Source organism: Brachyhypopomus gauderio, chromosome 18, assembly GCF_052324685.1.
Source record: "Brachyhypopomus gauderio isolate BG-103 chromosome 18, BGAUD_0.2, whole genome shotgun sequence".
In the NCBI taxonomy this organism is placed as follows: domain Eukaryota; kingdom Metazoa; phylum Chordata; class Actinopteri; order Gymnotiformes; family Hypopomidae; genus Brachyhypopomus; species Brachyhypopomus gauderio.
Genome location: NC_135228.1, coordinates 830,184 through 849,096, shown reverse-complemented (window position 1 = coordinate 849,096; position 18,913 = coordinate 830,184). Strand labels below are relative to the sequence as shown.

At 44.9% G+C, this 18,913-nt stretch overlaps 1 protein-coding gene across 1 annotated transcript; it reads left to right on the top strand.

The window, feature by feature from the left end:
• Positions 1-449: 449 nt before the first annotated feature.
• ermp1 (endoplasmic reticulum metallopeptidase 1) lies at positions 450-18,913 on the top strand. Its single transcript, XM_076980705.1, has 15 exons — positions 450-1,085; positions 1,893-2,197; positions 3,995-4,122; positions 4,533-4,638; positions 5,188-5,334; positions 5,519-5,611; positions 7,107-7,319; positions 7,570-7,790; positions 9,257-9,431; positions 10,214-10,404; positions 10,665-10,817; positions 11,199-11,401; positions 11,542-11,657; positions 12,010-12,173; positions 15,567-18,913. Exons 1-15 carry the CDS (start codon positions 820-822, stop codon positions 15,732-15,734), a joined length of 2,649 nt encoding a protein of 882 aa, XP_076836820.1. The 5' UTR covers positions 450-819; the 3' UTR covers positions 15,735-18,913.

The window sequence follows — 18,913 nt, the reverse complement described above, 5'->3', positions numbered from 1 at the left end:
ATTACACTCGAGATTATTTATGGTTTGTTTTATACAGTCTTTGTTACACGATTTAAATCCATAATCGTTTGAATAGTTCATCTTTATGCTGATTAATTTACATGCGGTTGCATTCAGCATAGATGCGACTAAAGCATTTATTCGTCGGTGTAAGTTTACAAGTCGACCTATAGAGGGCGTAAAATCACTGCATTGATCACAGCTCCGTACATGCACAGTTGCCAGGTTCGCAGTTTTCACGCCAAATTGGGCTTGTTTGAAAATCCAGCCGCGGGTAAAAATTCAGGGGTCGCGGGGTGCGGTTTTTTGGGCTACGTTTGAGTTGGGACACCGCGGGAGTTACAAGTCAACACAAAGAATCGATCGCGATATAATACTTAATTTGTCTCCATTTTAAACACTCGCCACCCCCCGTCGACAACTTACACTCGCCACTACCTTGGGCTTTGGGCTAGTTTAGGCTTCTGAAGGGCGGGTTTTACACTGATTTTGTGCGGGATATTTTTGTAGGACCTGGCAACCAGGACACATTGCGAAGGAGACTGCTGCAATGTTGGTACATTTGATACGCTGCCGACTTTTAAAAATGCAGCGCGTCATTAACTAGTTTATGTAATATCCCATACACGGGTCTTAGATTACAGTTAGCAGGACTGATAAAGGGGATTTTTTATATGAGCAGTCTGAATTATCAAACGTTTTGACCACAAGTCATTTTTTTGCACCTGCTGTGTGCGGGGTGGAGCCGTTGTGCGAGGAGACTTTCCCCGCCAAGTTTGTCCCTCGACGCGCTTCGTCCGCCGCTGCGCTGCGGTGAAAATGGAGAGCGACACCACTATCCGGAGAAACACCCCGAGAAGCAGCTGCGCCCCGCAGAAAAACAGCAACTTCCAGGACCAGCGGGGCGACAACAGCCGCGGGAACGTGAAGAAAAAGCCGGAACTCGGTTTGTTCTTGATAGGCGAGGGAGTGGTGTTTGTTCTGCTGGTTGTGTTTATCTCAGCACTGTGGGCACTGGTTCATTTATCCACACAACAGCTCCTGGTAGGGAAGTCCACCGGAGAATTCAACGCAGTGAGGGCTCGGTAAGAGTGTTTTTAATCTTTACCATCATATCAGGAGATTAATTTTGTTAATTAATCTGAACTCCAGATAACGACACACAATCATTTCCCGTTCTGATGGTGTCGGTCCTGCTTAACTAGACCATAGATGGATGAGTGGCTGGTTATGTCAACTCAGCTGATAATAGACTAGATAGGAACTAAGTTACCTCTCTGTTACTAAATAATTGCTGTATTCAATATAAATCGTTATCTGTATAAACCCTAAAACTACATAAGTTATTGAAACTTTTGTTTGCACATTATCACAGTCTATGGGAGCAGAGCAACACAATTCTAATCCGAAATCAACATTTAGTTGTGTCTTTTAGGATATGTAAGAAAATAACGTTTTTATATTTCAAGGGTTAAAGTTACTACACATGCTGTAAGGAGTTTATGTGCATAATTCCGGTGATACTCTAGTAATCTGACCGCTGTATGTAGCTAGCCCTCCCTCGGGATACGTCCAACACTGTTGTGCTGTGTTTAATGAAGCATGAGGTATTTGTTAACCCGAGTCATTGTTCAAACCAGTTTCCCAGAAGTAGTTGTAGGGTTACTATACTTACAGCAGTTAAAACAGTACCAGTCTCTAAACTACTCAAGATGTTACGATGATCTGCCAGTGTGTACACTGAGTTCAGAAAGAGACAGGAAATCACAGTTTGCTGTTTCTCACCCCTTGCTTTGCACATCTTTCTGACAGGGGTCTTCACGATTAAACCAGCTGTGTTGTCTTCACGGGGGTTCTTTAATGACCATGTCTCGTCATGTCTTCTGAAACAGGAAAGACCTGGAGCGCATCACGGGTGTGGGCCCGCGAACCGTGGGCAGCGTGGAGAACGAGGTGCTGACCGTGAACTACCTGCTGGAGCAGGTGGAGCAGATCCGCAGTGAGAGTGGGGCGGGGCCTCACGCCGTGACCCTTGACCTGCAGCGCCCCACCGGCTCCTTCAGCATCGACTTCCTGGGCGGCTTCACCAGCTACTACGACCGCGTCACCAACATCGCCGTCAGGCTCGAGCCCAAAGATGGAGCGCAGCACTTCATGCTGGCCAACTGCCATTTTGACAGTGTGGCCAACAGCCCAGGTACCTAGAGCAGCTTTAATATGGTGGGTGTGTCTTAATAGTGTAGTGGGCGTGATCTAATTGTGTGGTGGGCGTGATGTAATAGTGCAGTGTTGATCTGCCTCTCTCTGCCCTTCTGTCTCTGAAGACTGTACCTTCAACACCTGTAGTCTTAACATGATTATGATGATGATGATGAAGATAAGTCATAATAGTCTATTAGTAAATCATGTGTGTCAGAGCTTACTGTGGCATTTATGGAGTCCTCCACTAAGCAGATGATTACTTATATAATGTAATTACCTGGAGTGAGACTTGCTGTTCATGTCTGTCTCAGTAGTGAGAAATAGGAACTTGCTTGACGGGAAAGTCTAACACCCTTATCAGTTTATAACTGTCTTGTTTTGGGTTTTCTGTGTGTGTTCATTCATCTGTGTGTGGGTCTTTTGTGTGTGCGTTTTTTCCCCCGTCCCACCTCTACTAAAACAAAAACAGTTGAGATTGTGAGAAACCTATGTGTTTGGGATCACAGCCATGGTCAGTGATGTCGGAGGGAGGATGTGGGTCCAGCGGCAGCGACTTCCTGCTCAAACACGCATGATTCCGCACATGTGCCCAAAAGCACTGAGCACTGACACGTACACGAGACGGAGTCCTCAAATGTCCTCAGTTATCACAAATGACATTACAGCTTTACAGCTGTGAATCCGAAGCAAGCGGCTACGCTCAATCGTAGCCGAGGGTTCTACTGATTTTATACTATAGTTCTTTTTCAAATCCTTTAATATAAGTTTTAATATCGGTACTTTCTTCTTTCAAATGTAGTTCCACAAGTCGACTGTGTATACAGTATACAGACTGTGTTCCGCAACAAATAATCTGTTGCTATGCAACAGTGACAGTATCTGCCTAACAGTATCCTGCAGACTGCCGTTTGTCACCCAACCAAGTAATGTTCATTTGAAACAGAAAGTTAAAATTACCACAGCTAAAAGGAAAATAGCAGACAAACTAAAGGTTTTCACAGTTATGGTGGGTCAGAGGTCACGCTCCTTCAGAGTCTGACCAATCAGGATGCAGGTCAAATGCTAAAAGTCACTGTACCAGGGTATCCGCGGGTCCTTAAAAAGTCTTAAAATGTCTTAAATTTAGTTTTCCATATTCAAGGCCTAAAAATGTCTTAAAATGTCTGGAATTTTATGAGGGGAGGCATTAAATTATTATAAGTGTGTGTTGTTCAGTTGTTCTGGCGCGATGTGAACTTTGCCGAATCTAGCGCTAATGCAGAAAATAACCGCTACAGGGTCTTAGTGCTAGATTCCTCTAGATTCCTAGCGTTGGTGTATACGGCCTCAACAACGTAAACAATTTTCGTTCGCTAACACCCCCCCCGGTTAACAATTCTCGTTCGCCACCCCCCCCTCAACGATGTGGAACACACCTGCATCCCCGGTAATAGTATTATTTTTTTCTTGTGAAAGGTATTAAAAAGGTCTTAAAAGTCATTGAATTTGAGATTTAAAAATGTGCAGATACCCTGCTGTACTCTCTTCTTGTTTTCTATATACACAACACAAATAAGGGCTGGGTGCATAAATCTAGTAGTTACTTAGCAACACGTGTGGTCTGAGCAGTTTTGGTGTGGACAAAGCCATGATGATATTTGTGATAGAGCAGATTCTGGGGTCGGAACCAATTGTATAAATGTGTATTTGATTTTGTAATTAGGACAAATATCTTCATTCATTAGAAGATCAAGTGTTTCCATATTTTACATCTGTAGATAAATGAGGTGTGTGTGTGTGTGTGTGTGTGTAGGGGCGAGTGATGATGCGGTGAGCTGTGCTGTAATGCTGGAGGTCCTTCGCTCTCTGGCCAGCCTCTCCTCCCCTCTGACACATGGAGTCATCTTCCTCTTCAATGGAGCTGAGGAGAACGTCCTCCAGGTGGGCGGGGCTACAGTGCAGGCACGGTTCAATACCAAAATGTACTGGATACCACAGGCAGAGTTTGTAGTAAGAGAACGAGAGACGTTGTACACTTAGCAGGGAGTTCTACTCTGTTCAGTTAAGCAGTATCAAGACAATGCAAATGAACACATGATGGTCGGAATACCATTGGTCTGAGTCAGAAATCCTGGACCTCTCCCTTTCTTCTTGTCCTCTCACCTTCTCTTTTTCTCTCTCTCTCTCCCTCTGTCTCTCCCTGTTGCCCTTCCTTGTCCTCCATCTGTCATTCATTCATTTTATTGTTTTCATTTATAGTGCTTTATTTAATGACGTTGTTGGCATGAAACATTTTTGTTGAAGCAGTACAAACATCTGTGCCCCCGTCTGTCCGTCTGTGTGTTCTTCAGGCGAGTCACGGGTTCATCACGCAGCACCCGTGGGCGAAGCAGGTGAAGGCGTTTGTGAATCTGGAGGCTGCTGGTGTTGGAGGAAAGGAGGTGGTGTTTCAAACAGGTACCCTCTCCACCCAGCCCGCTGGTCTCTGTTCCTTTCACTTCTCTCTCTGCTCTGAGCTCCACTGTTCTGCCTGCTGGTCTCTGTTCCTCTGTTCTCACTGTGCCTGCTCTGAGCTCCACTGTTCTGACTGCTGGTCTCTGTTCTCACTCTGCCTGTTTTGCTTTCAGTTCTCTGTGGCTGTCCTACAAAGACACGTGTGTGAGAGTGTTGTTTGCTTTTGAATTTGAATAACTCCGAGTCCCTAAGCAGTTTCAAGGGCAAGGACAGGCGTGTCTAATATATTTGACTTTGAGGGGACCACCTTGTAGGTACATGTGTAGTATTGATTAACTAAAGTAATCACATTATTTGTTTAGTCAGTTGAAAGTCCCTACAAGGATAGGTAAACAATACCTGTGTGTGTGTGTGTGTGTGTGTGTGTGTGTGCGCACTGTTTCAGAGCACAAGTGCGCCTGGTCCCTCTCCATGTCCTGAGGGGACATGTTCACTGTGTCTTGAAGGGGGGGTGTGTTCACAGTGTCCTGAGGGGGTGTGTCCTGTGTTCAGGTCCAGAAAACCCCTGGCTGGTGCAGGCTTATGTCCACGCTGCTGTTCACCCCTTTGCCTCGGTTGTGGGACAGGAGGTGTTTCAGAGTGGGATTATTCCTTCAGACACGGACTTCCGTATCTACAGGGACTTTGGTAACATTCCAGGTACGGTCATTCTCTCTCTCTCTCTCTCATACTTTCATAAAGACATGTTTAAATTTTTTATTGTTCTCATTACATTTCTCTAATGTGATGTATTTCAATCACAAACAAATATTTTTGCCATCTTTCTCTAGCCCCCCTCCCCCCTACTGTTTGCAGATAAATGTGGGTCCTTTTTTCTCCGCAGGCATTGATTTGGCCTTCATAGAGAATGGGTTCCTGTACCACACCAAGTACGACACCTCCGACCGCATTCTAACAGACTCCATCCAGAGAGCAGGTACATGTCCTCTCTCGCCCCCCCTTCTCTCTTTCTCTGTGACACAATCCTTCCACTGAGGGAAGAATCGCGGGGGGGGTTTAATAATAACGAACTCTAATGCAAAGCCACGAAAGTAACGAACTGAGACCTCCGTAAAAACAGCACGGGAAACGAGACAAAAGAAAACACGCTAAACAATAACAGCAAAAACAAAAAATTAAAATACATGGGAACAACTCAGGGAAGAAGCTGGCAGCCAGAGGCGGACAACGTCAAACAAAATCTACCTTAGAAAATAACAAAAGGATAGGAAGAGAAACAGCGTAGGAAAACTTGAGGTAGGCCAGGAAGAGGCGCAGAAGTAAAGGACTTGCAAAACAAGGCAAGAGACTAGAGAACTGGAGAGAGAACACACAAGGGTGAGCGAACGTGTAACAAGAGAAAGGCTGACTTGCGCGAATTCACGTGGTGGCATCAGACAACTCAGCAGTGAGACACTGCAACTGTCTTCCTTAAATAGGAGGGAAAACAGCTGCCGGTCATCACTGCTGATTGCGTCTCTGTTGGGAACTGACTCGCGAGCCCCCTCCTGTGGCGGCAGGTGGGGTAGCCCTGGAGCCAGCCCTGACATTCTCCGTCTCTCTGTCGCTAAGTTGTCAACAGCGTTAACCAGTGGGTTACAGATTGTAGCCTGTTAAACAACAGGTTTATAATGGCATTTCATTTGTATTAATTAATTCCAGGTGCATATAATATGAATCTTTTGCCGCATTATTCACAAATAAAACATTTTATTGAAACTATGAGTAAATAGTCTTTGAGTGAAGAGAGTGAGGGTGTTATGCGTGAGGTCTCTCGGATTACTAGCTCATTTTTTTTTTAATGAGAAAATGCAGGTTTCACCGTCCCTGATCCAGTGGCCATATGAGGGTGGAACACTGCCTTTCTGTCAGAACAACATCGGTGTCCTGGGGCGATCAGAAGGCCATACATGAGCGTTTTATACTTGTCCACTGGTATACTGGTACTGGTAGAGCGTTTTATACTTGTCCACTGGTATACTGGTACTGGTAGAGCGTTTTATACTTGTCCACTGGTATACTGGTACTGCTAGAGCGTTTTATACTTGTCCACTGGTATACTGGTACTGCTAGAGCGTTTTATACTTGTCCACTGGTATACTGGTACTGCTAGAGCGTTTTATACTTGTCCACTGGTATACTGGTACTGGTAGAGCGTTTTATACTTGTCCACTGGTATACTGGTACTGGTAGAGCGTTTTATACTTGTCCACTGGTGCCACCACGAACAAGGGAGATGTGATGGTTCCACAACTGTTCCAAATATCCTGGATAAAGAACGAGTTGAGCTTTGAGTTGAGGTTTTTGGCCCGAGGTTTCTGTATTTGGGTTTGGAGTACGCAAATGGATCTCTTGAAGGAAAACAATGTCTAAATATAAAGACCTTTTGTGAACTAACATTCTAATGCCTGTGTACTATTTTTGCTGTTTAGGAGACAACATCCTGGCTCTCCTCAAGCACCTGGCCATGTCTGAGAAACTGGCGGACTCCTCAGAGTATCGTCATGGCAACATGGTGTTTTTCGATGTGCTGGGTGTGGTGGCGGTAGCCTACCCAGCACGAGTGGGCACCATCATCAACTGCATGGCTGTCATGGCAACCTTTCTATACCTGGCAAAGAAGTCCAGTCTGCCTAGCAACAAGGGTGAATGTTAAGGTTCACACGCACTTACAGGTTAATGTGGTCAAGTGCATGTGGGTGTACGTCTGGTATTACAGGCACCGATTGTGTGGTTATGTTCAGGTGGGTGGCGGTGTTGACGTGTGTGTGATGTGAAGTGCCTGTGAGTAGGTGGTCATTACCTGTGGGCCTGGCTGTGTGTGTGGTTCTCCTCAGCTGTGTTAGGGTATTAACGTGTGTGTGTGTGTGTGTGTGTGTGTGTGTGTGTGTGTAGGTGGGCGTTATCTGCGGGCCCTGGCCCTGGCTGTGTGTGTGGCTCTCCTCAGCTGGGTGGCCACGCTGCTCTCTGTGCTCATCGTGTCTCTGGTGGTTACGCTGACCGGCTGCTCCATGTTCTGGTACACCCACTTCAGCGCCGCCGTCGCCCTGTACGGATCCGCCGCGGCCGGCAAGATCCTGCTGGTCCACACGCTCGCCAAGAACCTGTACTACGGGGTGAGAGCACGCCTCTCGGGCATTCAGGGTCTTCACTACATATAACCCCCATCATATTACGGAGAAACAGTCAGTAGCTGACCTGTAGTGATTGAGCATTTGAGCTGATCAGGTAAGTGAACTATAGTGATTTAGAGTTTGAGCTGTAGTAAGTGAACTAGAGTAAGTTAGAGCTGTCTGTAGAATGTAAACCTGTGTAGCCTTGGCAGTGGGCTGTACCTACCCATTGTTACAGCACATGAGTGGGTGTGGTTACACTGTTACAGCTCATGAGTGAGTACTGATACACTGTTACAGCTCATGAGTGAGTACTGATACACTGTTACAGCTCATGAGTGGGTACTGATACACTGTTACAGCTCATGAGTGGGTACTGATACACTGTTACAGCTCATGAGTGAGTACTGATACACTGTTACAGCTCTTGAGTGAGTACTGATACACTGTTACAGCTCATGAGTGAGTACTGATACACTGTTACAGCTCATGAGTGAGTACTGATACACTGTTACAGCTCATGAGTGAGTACTGTTACACTGTTACAGCTCATGAGTGAGTACTGTTACACTGTTACAGCTCATGAGTGAGTACTGATACACTGTTACAGCTCCTGAGTGGGTACTGATACACTGTTACAGCTCATGAGTGGGTACTGATACACTGTTACAGCTCATGAGTGAGTACTGATACACTGTTACAGCTCATGAGTGAGTACTGATACACTGTTACAGCTCATGAGTGAGTACTGATACACTGTTACAGCTCATGAGTGAGTACTGATACACTGTTACAGCTCATGAGTGAGTACTGATACACTGTTACAGCTCATGAGTGGGCGTGGTTACACTGTTACAGCTCATGAGTGAGTACTGATACACTGTTACAGCTCCTGAGTGGGTACTGATACACTGTTACAGCTCATGAGTGGGTACTGATACACTGTTACAGCTCATGAGTGGGTACTGATACACTGTTACAGCTCATGAGTGAGTACTGATACCCTGTTACAGCTCATGAGTGAGTACTGATACACTGTTACAGCTCATGAGTGAGTACTGATACACTGTTACAGCTCCTGAGTGAGTACTGATACACTGTTACAGCTCCTGAGTGAGTACTGATACACTGTTACAGCTCCTGAGTGAGTACTGATACACTGTTACAGCTCATGAGTGAGTACTGATACACTGTTACAGCTCATGAGTGAGTACTGATACACTGTTACAGCTCATGAGTGAGTACTGATACACTGTTACAGCTCATGAGTGAGTACTGATACACTGTTACAGCTCATGAGTGGTCACCGGTATACTCTTGGCACATTTGGCTGCTCTGTTACATTGAGGGTACCATTACCCTGTTACTGTACATGACTAGAGGATTGTGTGTGTGTGTGTGTGTGTGTGTGTGTGTGTGTGTGTGTGTGTGTGTGTGTGTGTGTGTTGTCTCACCCCTCCTCCCTCCAGGGTGTGCGCAGGGTGGAGCTGGCTGAGCTGTTCTTTGACGTCAGTCTGCTCCTGTGGTGCTGTGCGCTGCTCTTCCTCACCCTGCGGGGATTGTGTTCAGCCTATGTGCCCATGCTGATGGTGGCCTTCCCTCTGGCCACCAAGCTCCTCCTCACCGAGCACTTCAGACAAAGAGGTGAGCACCACACCACTGCCCTTAACCTCTGACCCCAAACCCCAACACTCATCACTGACACCTTCAGACACAGAGGTGAGCACCACACCACTGCCCTTAACCTCTGACCCCAAACCCCAACACTCATCACTGACACCTTCAGACACAGAGGTGAGCACCACACCACTCCCCTTAACCTAGGCAGTCATGGCCTGGTGGTTAGGGAACTGGTCTTGTGACCAGAGGGTCGTGGGTTTGATTCCCAGACCTGAGGCCATGACTGAGGTGCCCCTGAGCAAGGCCCTTAACCCTCAATTGCTCACTTGTATAAAAAAAATGAGATAAAAATGTAAGTCGCTCTGGATAAGGGCGTCTGCCAAATGCCGTAAATGTAAATGTAAACCTCTAACCCCAAACCCCAACGCTCATTACTGAAACCTTCAGACACAGAGGTGAGCACCACACCACTGCCTTTAACCTCTAAGCCCAAACCCCAACGCTCATCACTGAAACCTTCAGACACAGAGGTGAGCACCACACCACTGCCTTTAACCTCTAACCCCAAACCCCAACACTCATCACTGAAACCTTTGGACACCACTGCTGTACAGACCTATGACTTGGTAAAATTTGCCTTGGAATAACTTTGGGAGTCTAAATGACTAATGCTATATAAAATGTGTCTTATAATTGTGACAAGTATTGTGTGTGACTGTATGATGGAAAATCTGCACAGTCAATGTGTGTACGTGTACATATGAGTGCACCTGTGAATATGCGTGTGTGTGTACCTGTGTGTCCAGGTGCGTCCGTGCCCTATGCCGTGCTGTACTTGCTGGGTCTGACTCTGCCCTATGTGCACCTCATGTTCCTCATCTGGGTGGTGTTCGAGATCTTCTGCCCCATCCTGGGCCGCAGCGGCACCGAGATCCCCCCCGACGTGGTGCTTGCCTCCCTCATCACCCTGGCAACCATCTTATTCTCCTCCTACTTTGTGAGTGGTTCACCCCACCGTGGGCTGTTCTTATGGCTGAGGTCAGAGGTCATGCTGGAGGCTAAGAGAAAGATTGAGGAAGAAGCTCTGTCCACTGATCCTCAACCTCACTCTCACCCTAATCCTAATCCTCTCCCTAACCGTAATCCTCACCCTCACCATAACCCTCTCTTTATAGCCATTGTTTGGGTTGACCTACACAGGAGTAATGGCATGTTAACATTTGATTCTTTGTCTCTTTTACTTATTCAAACCCTCAGATGCACTTCATCTACCTGGTGCGCAGTTCCAAGCGTGTGCTGACCATTCTGGGCTCCATCTTTGCTGTCGTGATCATCCTGGTCTCTAGCGGCCTGTTCTTCCCCTACTCATCTGACCCACACAAGCCCCGCCCTAAACGAGTCATCATCCAGGTAAATCCAAACACACACCTGACCCACACAAGCCCCGCCCTAAACGCATCATCATCCAAGTAACTCCAAACACACAGCTGACCCAGACAGGCCCCGACCTATGTCATCATCCAGGTACCTCCTTACTATACACTTGTTGTTTCTCTGTGTGATCCAGACACATCTGATGTACGAGACTGGAATATGGCATTACACACTGAATATGGATTAATTAGTCTGATTTATTATGCTATTTATTTTAGTCCAGCCATCAAGTTCTGTATCTGCATCAATATCCATAGATTTTCATAGTTGTGATCCAGAGTTGACCTCCACCCATGACTGCCCTCCACCTGTAACTGACCTCCACCCATGACTTCCAGTCCTGCTCTGTTTCCTTAGCACACCACCCGAACATTCCACACACTAAATGGCTCGGTGGAGCACATGGACTCTGGCCTGTGGATCAACAGCTTCGACTACACGGGCATGAACTACATCACTCCTCATGTCCCTGAGATCAACGACACCATCCGCACCCGCCATCAGGACGACCTGCCCTTTGGCGGCTTCCCCTGGTTCCTGCCTGTTCGATTCCTCATTAAGTGAGTTCAGAGGCCGAGACCTGGGCCCCCCGAGACCTGGCTGATTGTGTTTCATCATGTATTTGAAGATTTGAAGAGTTCTTTGTAGCTTTTGTCACTACAAATGCACACATTACAGTTGGGGCATCTCTTTGTTTTAGGAAAAGCTGGTTCTTGCCAGCCCCTGTGGTGTCTCCTAAGTCTCCACTTGAATTCAGACTGGTTTCAAAACAGGTGACTGAATGGGGAACAGTAAAAATGAGCTTTGAAGCTAAAGGTAGGACACTGTAGCTTAAAGTCAAAGTCAAATTTATTTATATAGCTTTTCACAACATGTTAAACACTTAACATTGAAACTATGAGTAAATAGTCAGCTACAGTTACTGCTGGCTGTAGTAACTGTAGCTGATGTTGAGGTGCAGTGTTGGCTGTAGTAACTAGCTGATGTTGAAGTGCGGTGCTGGCTGTAGTAACTGTAGCTGATGTTGAGGAGTGGTGCTGGCTGTAGTAACTGTAGCTGATGCTGAGGAGTGGTGCTGGCTGTAGTGATTGTAGCAGATGTAGAGGTGTAGTGCTGGCTGTAGTAACTGTAGCTGATGTTGAGGTGACTCCTTGCTCCTGTGCTCTAGGGCCCAGCCACATGTCTGTGTACCTGCGTCCCCACACTGGGACGTCCCTCTCCAGCTGGTCATTCGGAGATGGGACTCCACAATTTGACCTGAACGGAGAATACTTCATATTCTACTCCCACGGCCTGGACGCCCCTGCCTGGCACTTCTGGCTTGAGATCCAGGTGTGTATGAAGATTTCCAAGATGAACAATATATGACATGGTAAACTAAGTGGGATTAATGCTACTGTTACTGCTGTTCTACCTATACTCATTAGTATTAGAGCAGGGGTACTCAACTGGCGGACCGCGGTCCGGATCCGGACCCGAACGCAGTCCTGTCCGGACCCAATCTCATTCCTGATTAACTGGATACGGACCAAAACAAAACCGTAGCATTTATTTCAGGGCTATTGAAAAAACACTCCGTCACGAGTGTTCCGTTTGCCACCCCTGCGCAACAACTTACGTTCGCCACCCCGCTCAACAACAAGCCTGCCTGGTTGACGCTTCGCGAAAATGACGTAATCGCTGTGGCTCCGCGTGTGCGCGAGTGTCTCGCGCGCTGTCGGTTCGAGAGGTCGTGCATCTCTCGAATTTTGTAACTTTGCGCCGCGCTTCAGCGCAATGAACAAAGTCACGTTTTCAGGGTTCATACACCTTTATAAGGTGGAATTAAAGCACTTGTACGTCACTTTCAAGGTCCATTTCAATATTTCCCAGCATGTTAAACATAATTAAGTTAAATATTTATACATATACTCGAAATAATTCGCTTTTTATCACATTATTTAATGGTTGTTTATTTAAAAAACGCCCAATCTTCACGTCTTCACGTTCTCTCATGTTTCGTCCTGGAATTACAAGAGGCTCGTATTTGTTAACCTAATACAAGAGAACTATTCAGTCAGACAGCTATTTGTTGTGAAACCAAGTAGTTACAATTTCAAGCATTTTAAAGTACTTTAACCTAAATTCCAGCACTTTTCAAACCTGAAACATATAGCAACATTAAAATTGGTCAGGTAAATGTTCATTCCCCTGTTTTGAGGGGTGTTTCTACCACATATCGTTTCGGACAAAACGCCTATCGTTTCGGAGAACACTGCAGTGACGCTCGCGAAAGTATAAACGCCTCCACCGTTCGCGCACCGTACCCCCCCCCCGCTCAACAACTTACGTTCGCCACCCCCGCCGCACCGGACCTCAGGGCACAGGTATCTGCCAAAATTGGACCGCGGACAAATTTAGTTGAGTACGCCTGTATTAGAGGGTTATGTGTGAGAAGCACCTTTCCTGGAGATCAAACCCACAAGGTCTATGATCCCTGCATGGTTCTCTGTGTTCCTCGTATAGTTCTCAATACACCTGGTATGGTTCTCTGACAGTAGATCTGCAGGACCACACTTGTGTTATTGAGAGATACTACCCAGAGCCGAGAGTTACTGATGATACTGGGAACTTGTTAATCAACAATGGCTTGTTAATCAGCCATCAGCTCCTGGGATTCAAACCTACTGCGGTCTGTAAGGGCGTACTCACACTAGGCTCTGTGATCCGGGCCCGGGCACGGTTGCCTGCCGAAGCACGGTTCGTTTGGCTAGTGTGAGCGCTCCAACCGTGCCCGGGCCCGGATCAGTTAACCGTGCTCGGGCCCGCTTTGAAGAGGTGGGCCAGGGCACGATTCATGTGGACTCGGGCACGGTTCGCTTCTAGTGTGAGCGCTATCCGTGCCCGGGCCCGCTTGGTGCCTCGCCTGATTGGTTCATTTCGCTGGAACTCAAACATGACATCAGTGATGCGACGCTCACGTTAAACAGTCATAGCGGCAAAGCGATTAGCAGACAATCGTTGTGTTAAATTATCGATAAATCTGTGCTTGCACCGTGTTTCTGCACTCCCAAAACGACTCCAAAAATACAATAAAAAGAGAATCGTGAACTCTATAGTGTTGTGCGAGCGCGCTTTTTTCCAAATAAAGCGGCGTTGTGATGACGTAAGCGTGCTCGGGCCGGGTTGCTGAAGCGAGTGTGAGTGCAGGCCAGCGGGGGAGTGGGGAGGGGGGATAACCGGGCCCCAGCACGGAACAAGCAAACCGTGCCTAGTGTGAGTACGCCCTAAGTGAGAGGAACGGTGAGGGGTTCTGTTCTATTTGGTGTTCTGGTTCTGTTGGACCAGTTTGTGTCAGGACAGATGAATACTGCCATTTTCAGTTGATTTGAACTACAGTCCAGTTAATGAAGCAATAATACACGAGAGGGAGTGCTATAATGTGTAATATTGGTCGTAGATCAGCACAGCAGTACCAATATTACACAATATTGCACGAACCTTGAGTGTATTATTGCGATTATACCACAGTTCAATTATCGCTGTTTATTGAAAGATTTTGAGTTAAAGAGGACGAGAAAATACGACCTGTTTGGTTAAAAATACTCCGCCAGTTAAAATAGTTCCATTCAATGGCTCGCTGCTAAACTTACACAACACTGGAACAGCCTTACCCAATAAATATTATAGCGGTAAATATACACAAAACAACTGTTGATAAAGTTGTATTTATTAAAAATAAAGTACAACAATTATTGACCATCCATGATTGAAGGTTCGTTCAGGTATCTGTTCAGTCCAGCTCTTAAACCAACGAAGCTGCTGATGCTATATAACTCTCCCTTCACGTTTCTGACGGATCCATAAAAACGTTGTAAAAGCTGATTCATTTAATTTTTGTTGATACTAAAATCGACTGCAATGTCGTTGCTCTTTAACCAGGATGTAAATACATTAAGAGCCCAGGACGTTTGTTTTACGGTATTAATTTAATTTCTCTGCATTTCCAGCTCATCCAAATCATTGTTTGTAAGCGTGACAAACCTTGGCTCATTGGAGGAATCAGGCTGGTGATTTATAGCTTCATCCTCCAGTTTCAGATCGAAATAAATGTTTTCGAAGCCAATAGATTTAACGAACTCCCTGTAATTCATTTTGATAATGTTGATGCTTGTTTGTAGTTGCGCTGTTTGGCGTGTAAACGCTGCTTCGTTGCTAGGTTACCTGTATGTGGCGGAGAAATACATGGAGAGCTTCGGTTACAGTGCTATAACATGTAATATTGGCACTCCTAGATCGCCTCTCAGCCAATCACATTGTAGGGTTGGAACTAACTGTGGTATAATGATCAGTAATGGCTACAAATTTCAATATTTTATATTTTTTTCAGTTTTAATCCTGAACTGGCAACTTTGAGAAATCAAATGTTTTTGAGTTATTGATATGCTTTTGCCAAAAAGTTGCTCTTCGATGAATTATTTCTTTCTTTATACCATACTTGTTTTTAGGTTTTTTACTTTTTCACTATCCTCTGTGCTGCAAGCAGTGATTCAAAACTTTAAATAATCAAAACTATGGGTCAACTTTTATTTTTCCCCATTACTTTATACAACAACAAAAAAAAACATTTTACAACAACTGAATTACAGCTATACTAAGATGTGTTCTAGCAAACCCAGTTAAATGTAAAAGCATTAGAAACTATATAGATTTTTAACGAGAATGTCGTGATTTGTGTTCCCTCAGCCACCTTCAGACCCTCCTGCTGAGGAGGGCATCATCTCCATCGCTGTCTCATGCCACTACTTCGGGAAGGACCCCCGGACCCCTCAGCTGGACGCCCTGTTGGAGAGGTTCCCAGCCTGGACGTTCCCTTCCTCTTGGGTCAGCACTTACCACATGTACCGGTACTGAGGCCCTGATTGGCTGGCGGGGCTCTGAAAGGACTTACTTACTCTTACAAGCTCCTGAGACCGTCTGGCTGACTGAGTGACTGCAGTCCCCACATCAAGAGTCTCTGCAAAGCCAAGCTCACACCAGACATCCGTCTATTGGCAGGGTCTGGTTTCTCAGCTTCATTTCTCAGTTTTCTCTTTCTCTCCTTCTCTCTCTCTCCTCTACTCCTCTCAGCATCCCCCCTCCCTTTTCTTTTCTGACCAGATGGTCATATACATCTGCCCTCTTATATTTACATGTTGTAGTTCAGAAGTGAATGTCGTTACGTCAACAGGTCTGTCTGTGGTGTTAAAAATGTGATGCATGCCTCAATGTGGCCTCAAGGGGGCACTAACATCACATCTTGCAGTATTTACCTACACATAAACACAACGTACTGAGAGACATGAGTTCTCCATGTTTATGTGGATACAGAAGCCTCTCTGCACTTCCAGCTTCTGCAGGACGAGTGACTAACCAAACGGTAATGAATTTAACAATGATGTCAAACAGCAATGTAACTGATCTGTAACTGAACTGTTGGCTATTAGCATCCTGCGCTTCACAGTGACTTGAACGCATTGCACTGTGTGACACTGAGAATGTACGCCTGACGTGCAGAAGATGATTCATTTGAAGTGTATTTGTTTTGTCTGATTAATGGGACAGTACCCGTAGATCTTAAACATCACCACTATAATATTAAGAGTTGGCTTGGGTCATTCCTTTCAGTGGGTACTGGGGTATGAAATGATTGTTTTGTTTTTTTTTTTCTTCCTGTGTTTTTATTTGTAAGCAATTTCAATGCTTGTCTGTGTGTTGGTTATATTTCGGTTATTGCTTGGCTGTCTACCTGGATGGTGACTGACGGTAGACTGGATGGTTTTAGTCTTTGCTTTTTTATTTCTTGTTTTTACTGTAAATCGGGTTGGTGTGCTGCTAGTATTTCTTAAGGTGTTTGGGGATCTTTTTCGGAAAAGGACACGTCCGACTTTGGATTGGCGGCTGGTTATGGCTGTTAATTGAATCATTCAGACCATAGAGGTCTAGTTGTGAACATTCCGTCTACTCACACTTAACGTCCACGTACAACACTCGTACACACTGGGAATCCTGCTCTCTGGTGGAAGAGACCCGGCCAGACCAAGCAGATTCATTCCATTGGATGTTTGTGTTTTGTTTTGTTTTTTGTCTCAAATTTCAGTATTTATGGAAATAGTGGTTTGTACGAAATCTATGCAAATGTTCTTTAAGATCTAACGCTGACTGTAGAAGATTATGAAATAATTTTGATCTGATGCTTTTATTTCATGTATCTTTTGGTGACCAGTATTTTAAAACTGAATGTTGATTTCATTTTTATTGACACTTTTCAGCAGTGTAAATAACGTATGAGGCGTCGTGCTTGAAAATCTGGGGAGGAACTGCTTCTCTGCACATGAGCCAGTTAATTAATGTCTGATTGGCTGAGGCTAGAGAATAAGGTGGGCGTGGTCATATACAACCTAGTGAGAATAGACCTGCGCCTCTCGTTACGATGTGCAGTTGGACAGCTTCTCTAATTACTGCTTCCCAGGACTAACACGCCTACATCCAGTAAGGTTGGGATTAGGCTTAACCGTTTGAGGTTGGGATTGGGGTTGAGCCTGTAGTTCTAAAAGACCGCACTTAAATGTAACGTACCATCTGAAGAGTTATGACTGCAGGAGAATCCCGTAGTATTACATACAACTGACACGTCTCATCACATTACATCCTGTGGTTAAAACCAAATGTCTAATGCGTGAAGAAAATTAAAAGAATTTGAGTAATCAACTAAATGATGTCTGTCTTGCTCAAGTTGATTTATTTATTTTACCTGAGAGAGAAATCCAAACATTTTGAGTGTATTTCGATTGCGTAGTAAATAACATACAACACTATTTTCTCCAAGCTGTTCTTCAGAGGACTTTGTAGGACTTCACCATTGGAACTTGGAGTAAGGTTATTTATAACCCAGTGTAATTCCTTCCAGACCAAATGCAATTTGTTGGAAAAGATAACAAAAAACTTAAATAATGCCCAAGGTATAACAGAAAGTGTGATACAGCCGAGTGAGTATCTGCTTCTGCCAGGGTGAATTACTTGAGATCCAAAATGTGGGCTCTGCTGTCAGGGGTTAGTGAGGGGGGTTAGTGGTCACACTGGAAGATAGAGTAGTGTTAAGGGTTGTGTCTCTAGCAATGATGTCTGCTGCTGGGGTTTATGGGTAGGTTGTGCAGATGTGTCTCCATCAATGTGGGTGGACCAGCTGTGCAGAAAAATGAGTAAAAACAGTAAAATTCAATAAAAAAATGAAAATATGAAAGAATGAAAATAGTTTTACTCTAAATTGACATGTATATATCAAGCTGTTTTGTACAGTTTACTTTTCATTGCTAGTTTTTGTAGTGTGTGTGTATTAGACTTGTATTTGAGTTAGCAAACATTTTCTTCACGTCTGCAGGCAACCACCTTCTCCTGTTTGCTGGAAGAGGCTGAAATAGAAGAGTGATGTTTTAATGATTTTTATAAATATTCTTATAAGTGTGTTATAAAATCACATTAATGAATCCTAAATAAATAATAATAAAACACGAGCTTGCAGTGGGCTGGGGCTGAGATGCCGGACCTTTTCTGAGTTTGTACACTCTTAGTTTCAGCTCACTAAAAAAGGCTCTTTTTTGTTGTGGGTTTGTTCATTTGTTTGATTTTGCTATACTACTATATTATACTATATTTTGCATACTATAGTTTGCTTTGATAGCTTTGTCTTGTCTTGGTGGGACATTCTAATGTGTCTGGCCAGGTGCAGTTGTGGGTTAATCTCAGGTGTGAACAGCATAGTTTTTATGATAGAGCTGTAGGTGCACTATCAAACAATGCTCAACTGCAGAAGGTGGATGATTAGTGCACTGATTAATGTTTGTGTGTGTTCATTGTGTTCAAGTGTTTATTTTGTCTATTATTTGTGAAATCTTTTTGCACTTGCACTTTTTTCAATTTTGTTGTAACATTACAATGACAACAAATACATTCAATTCAATATAATACTGATGAATTATGTGTGTAGCCACTACAGATTCCTTGAAGGACCATCAAGGAAGAAACTTCTGTAGCTCATCTCAAACCTGATCTCC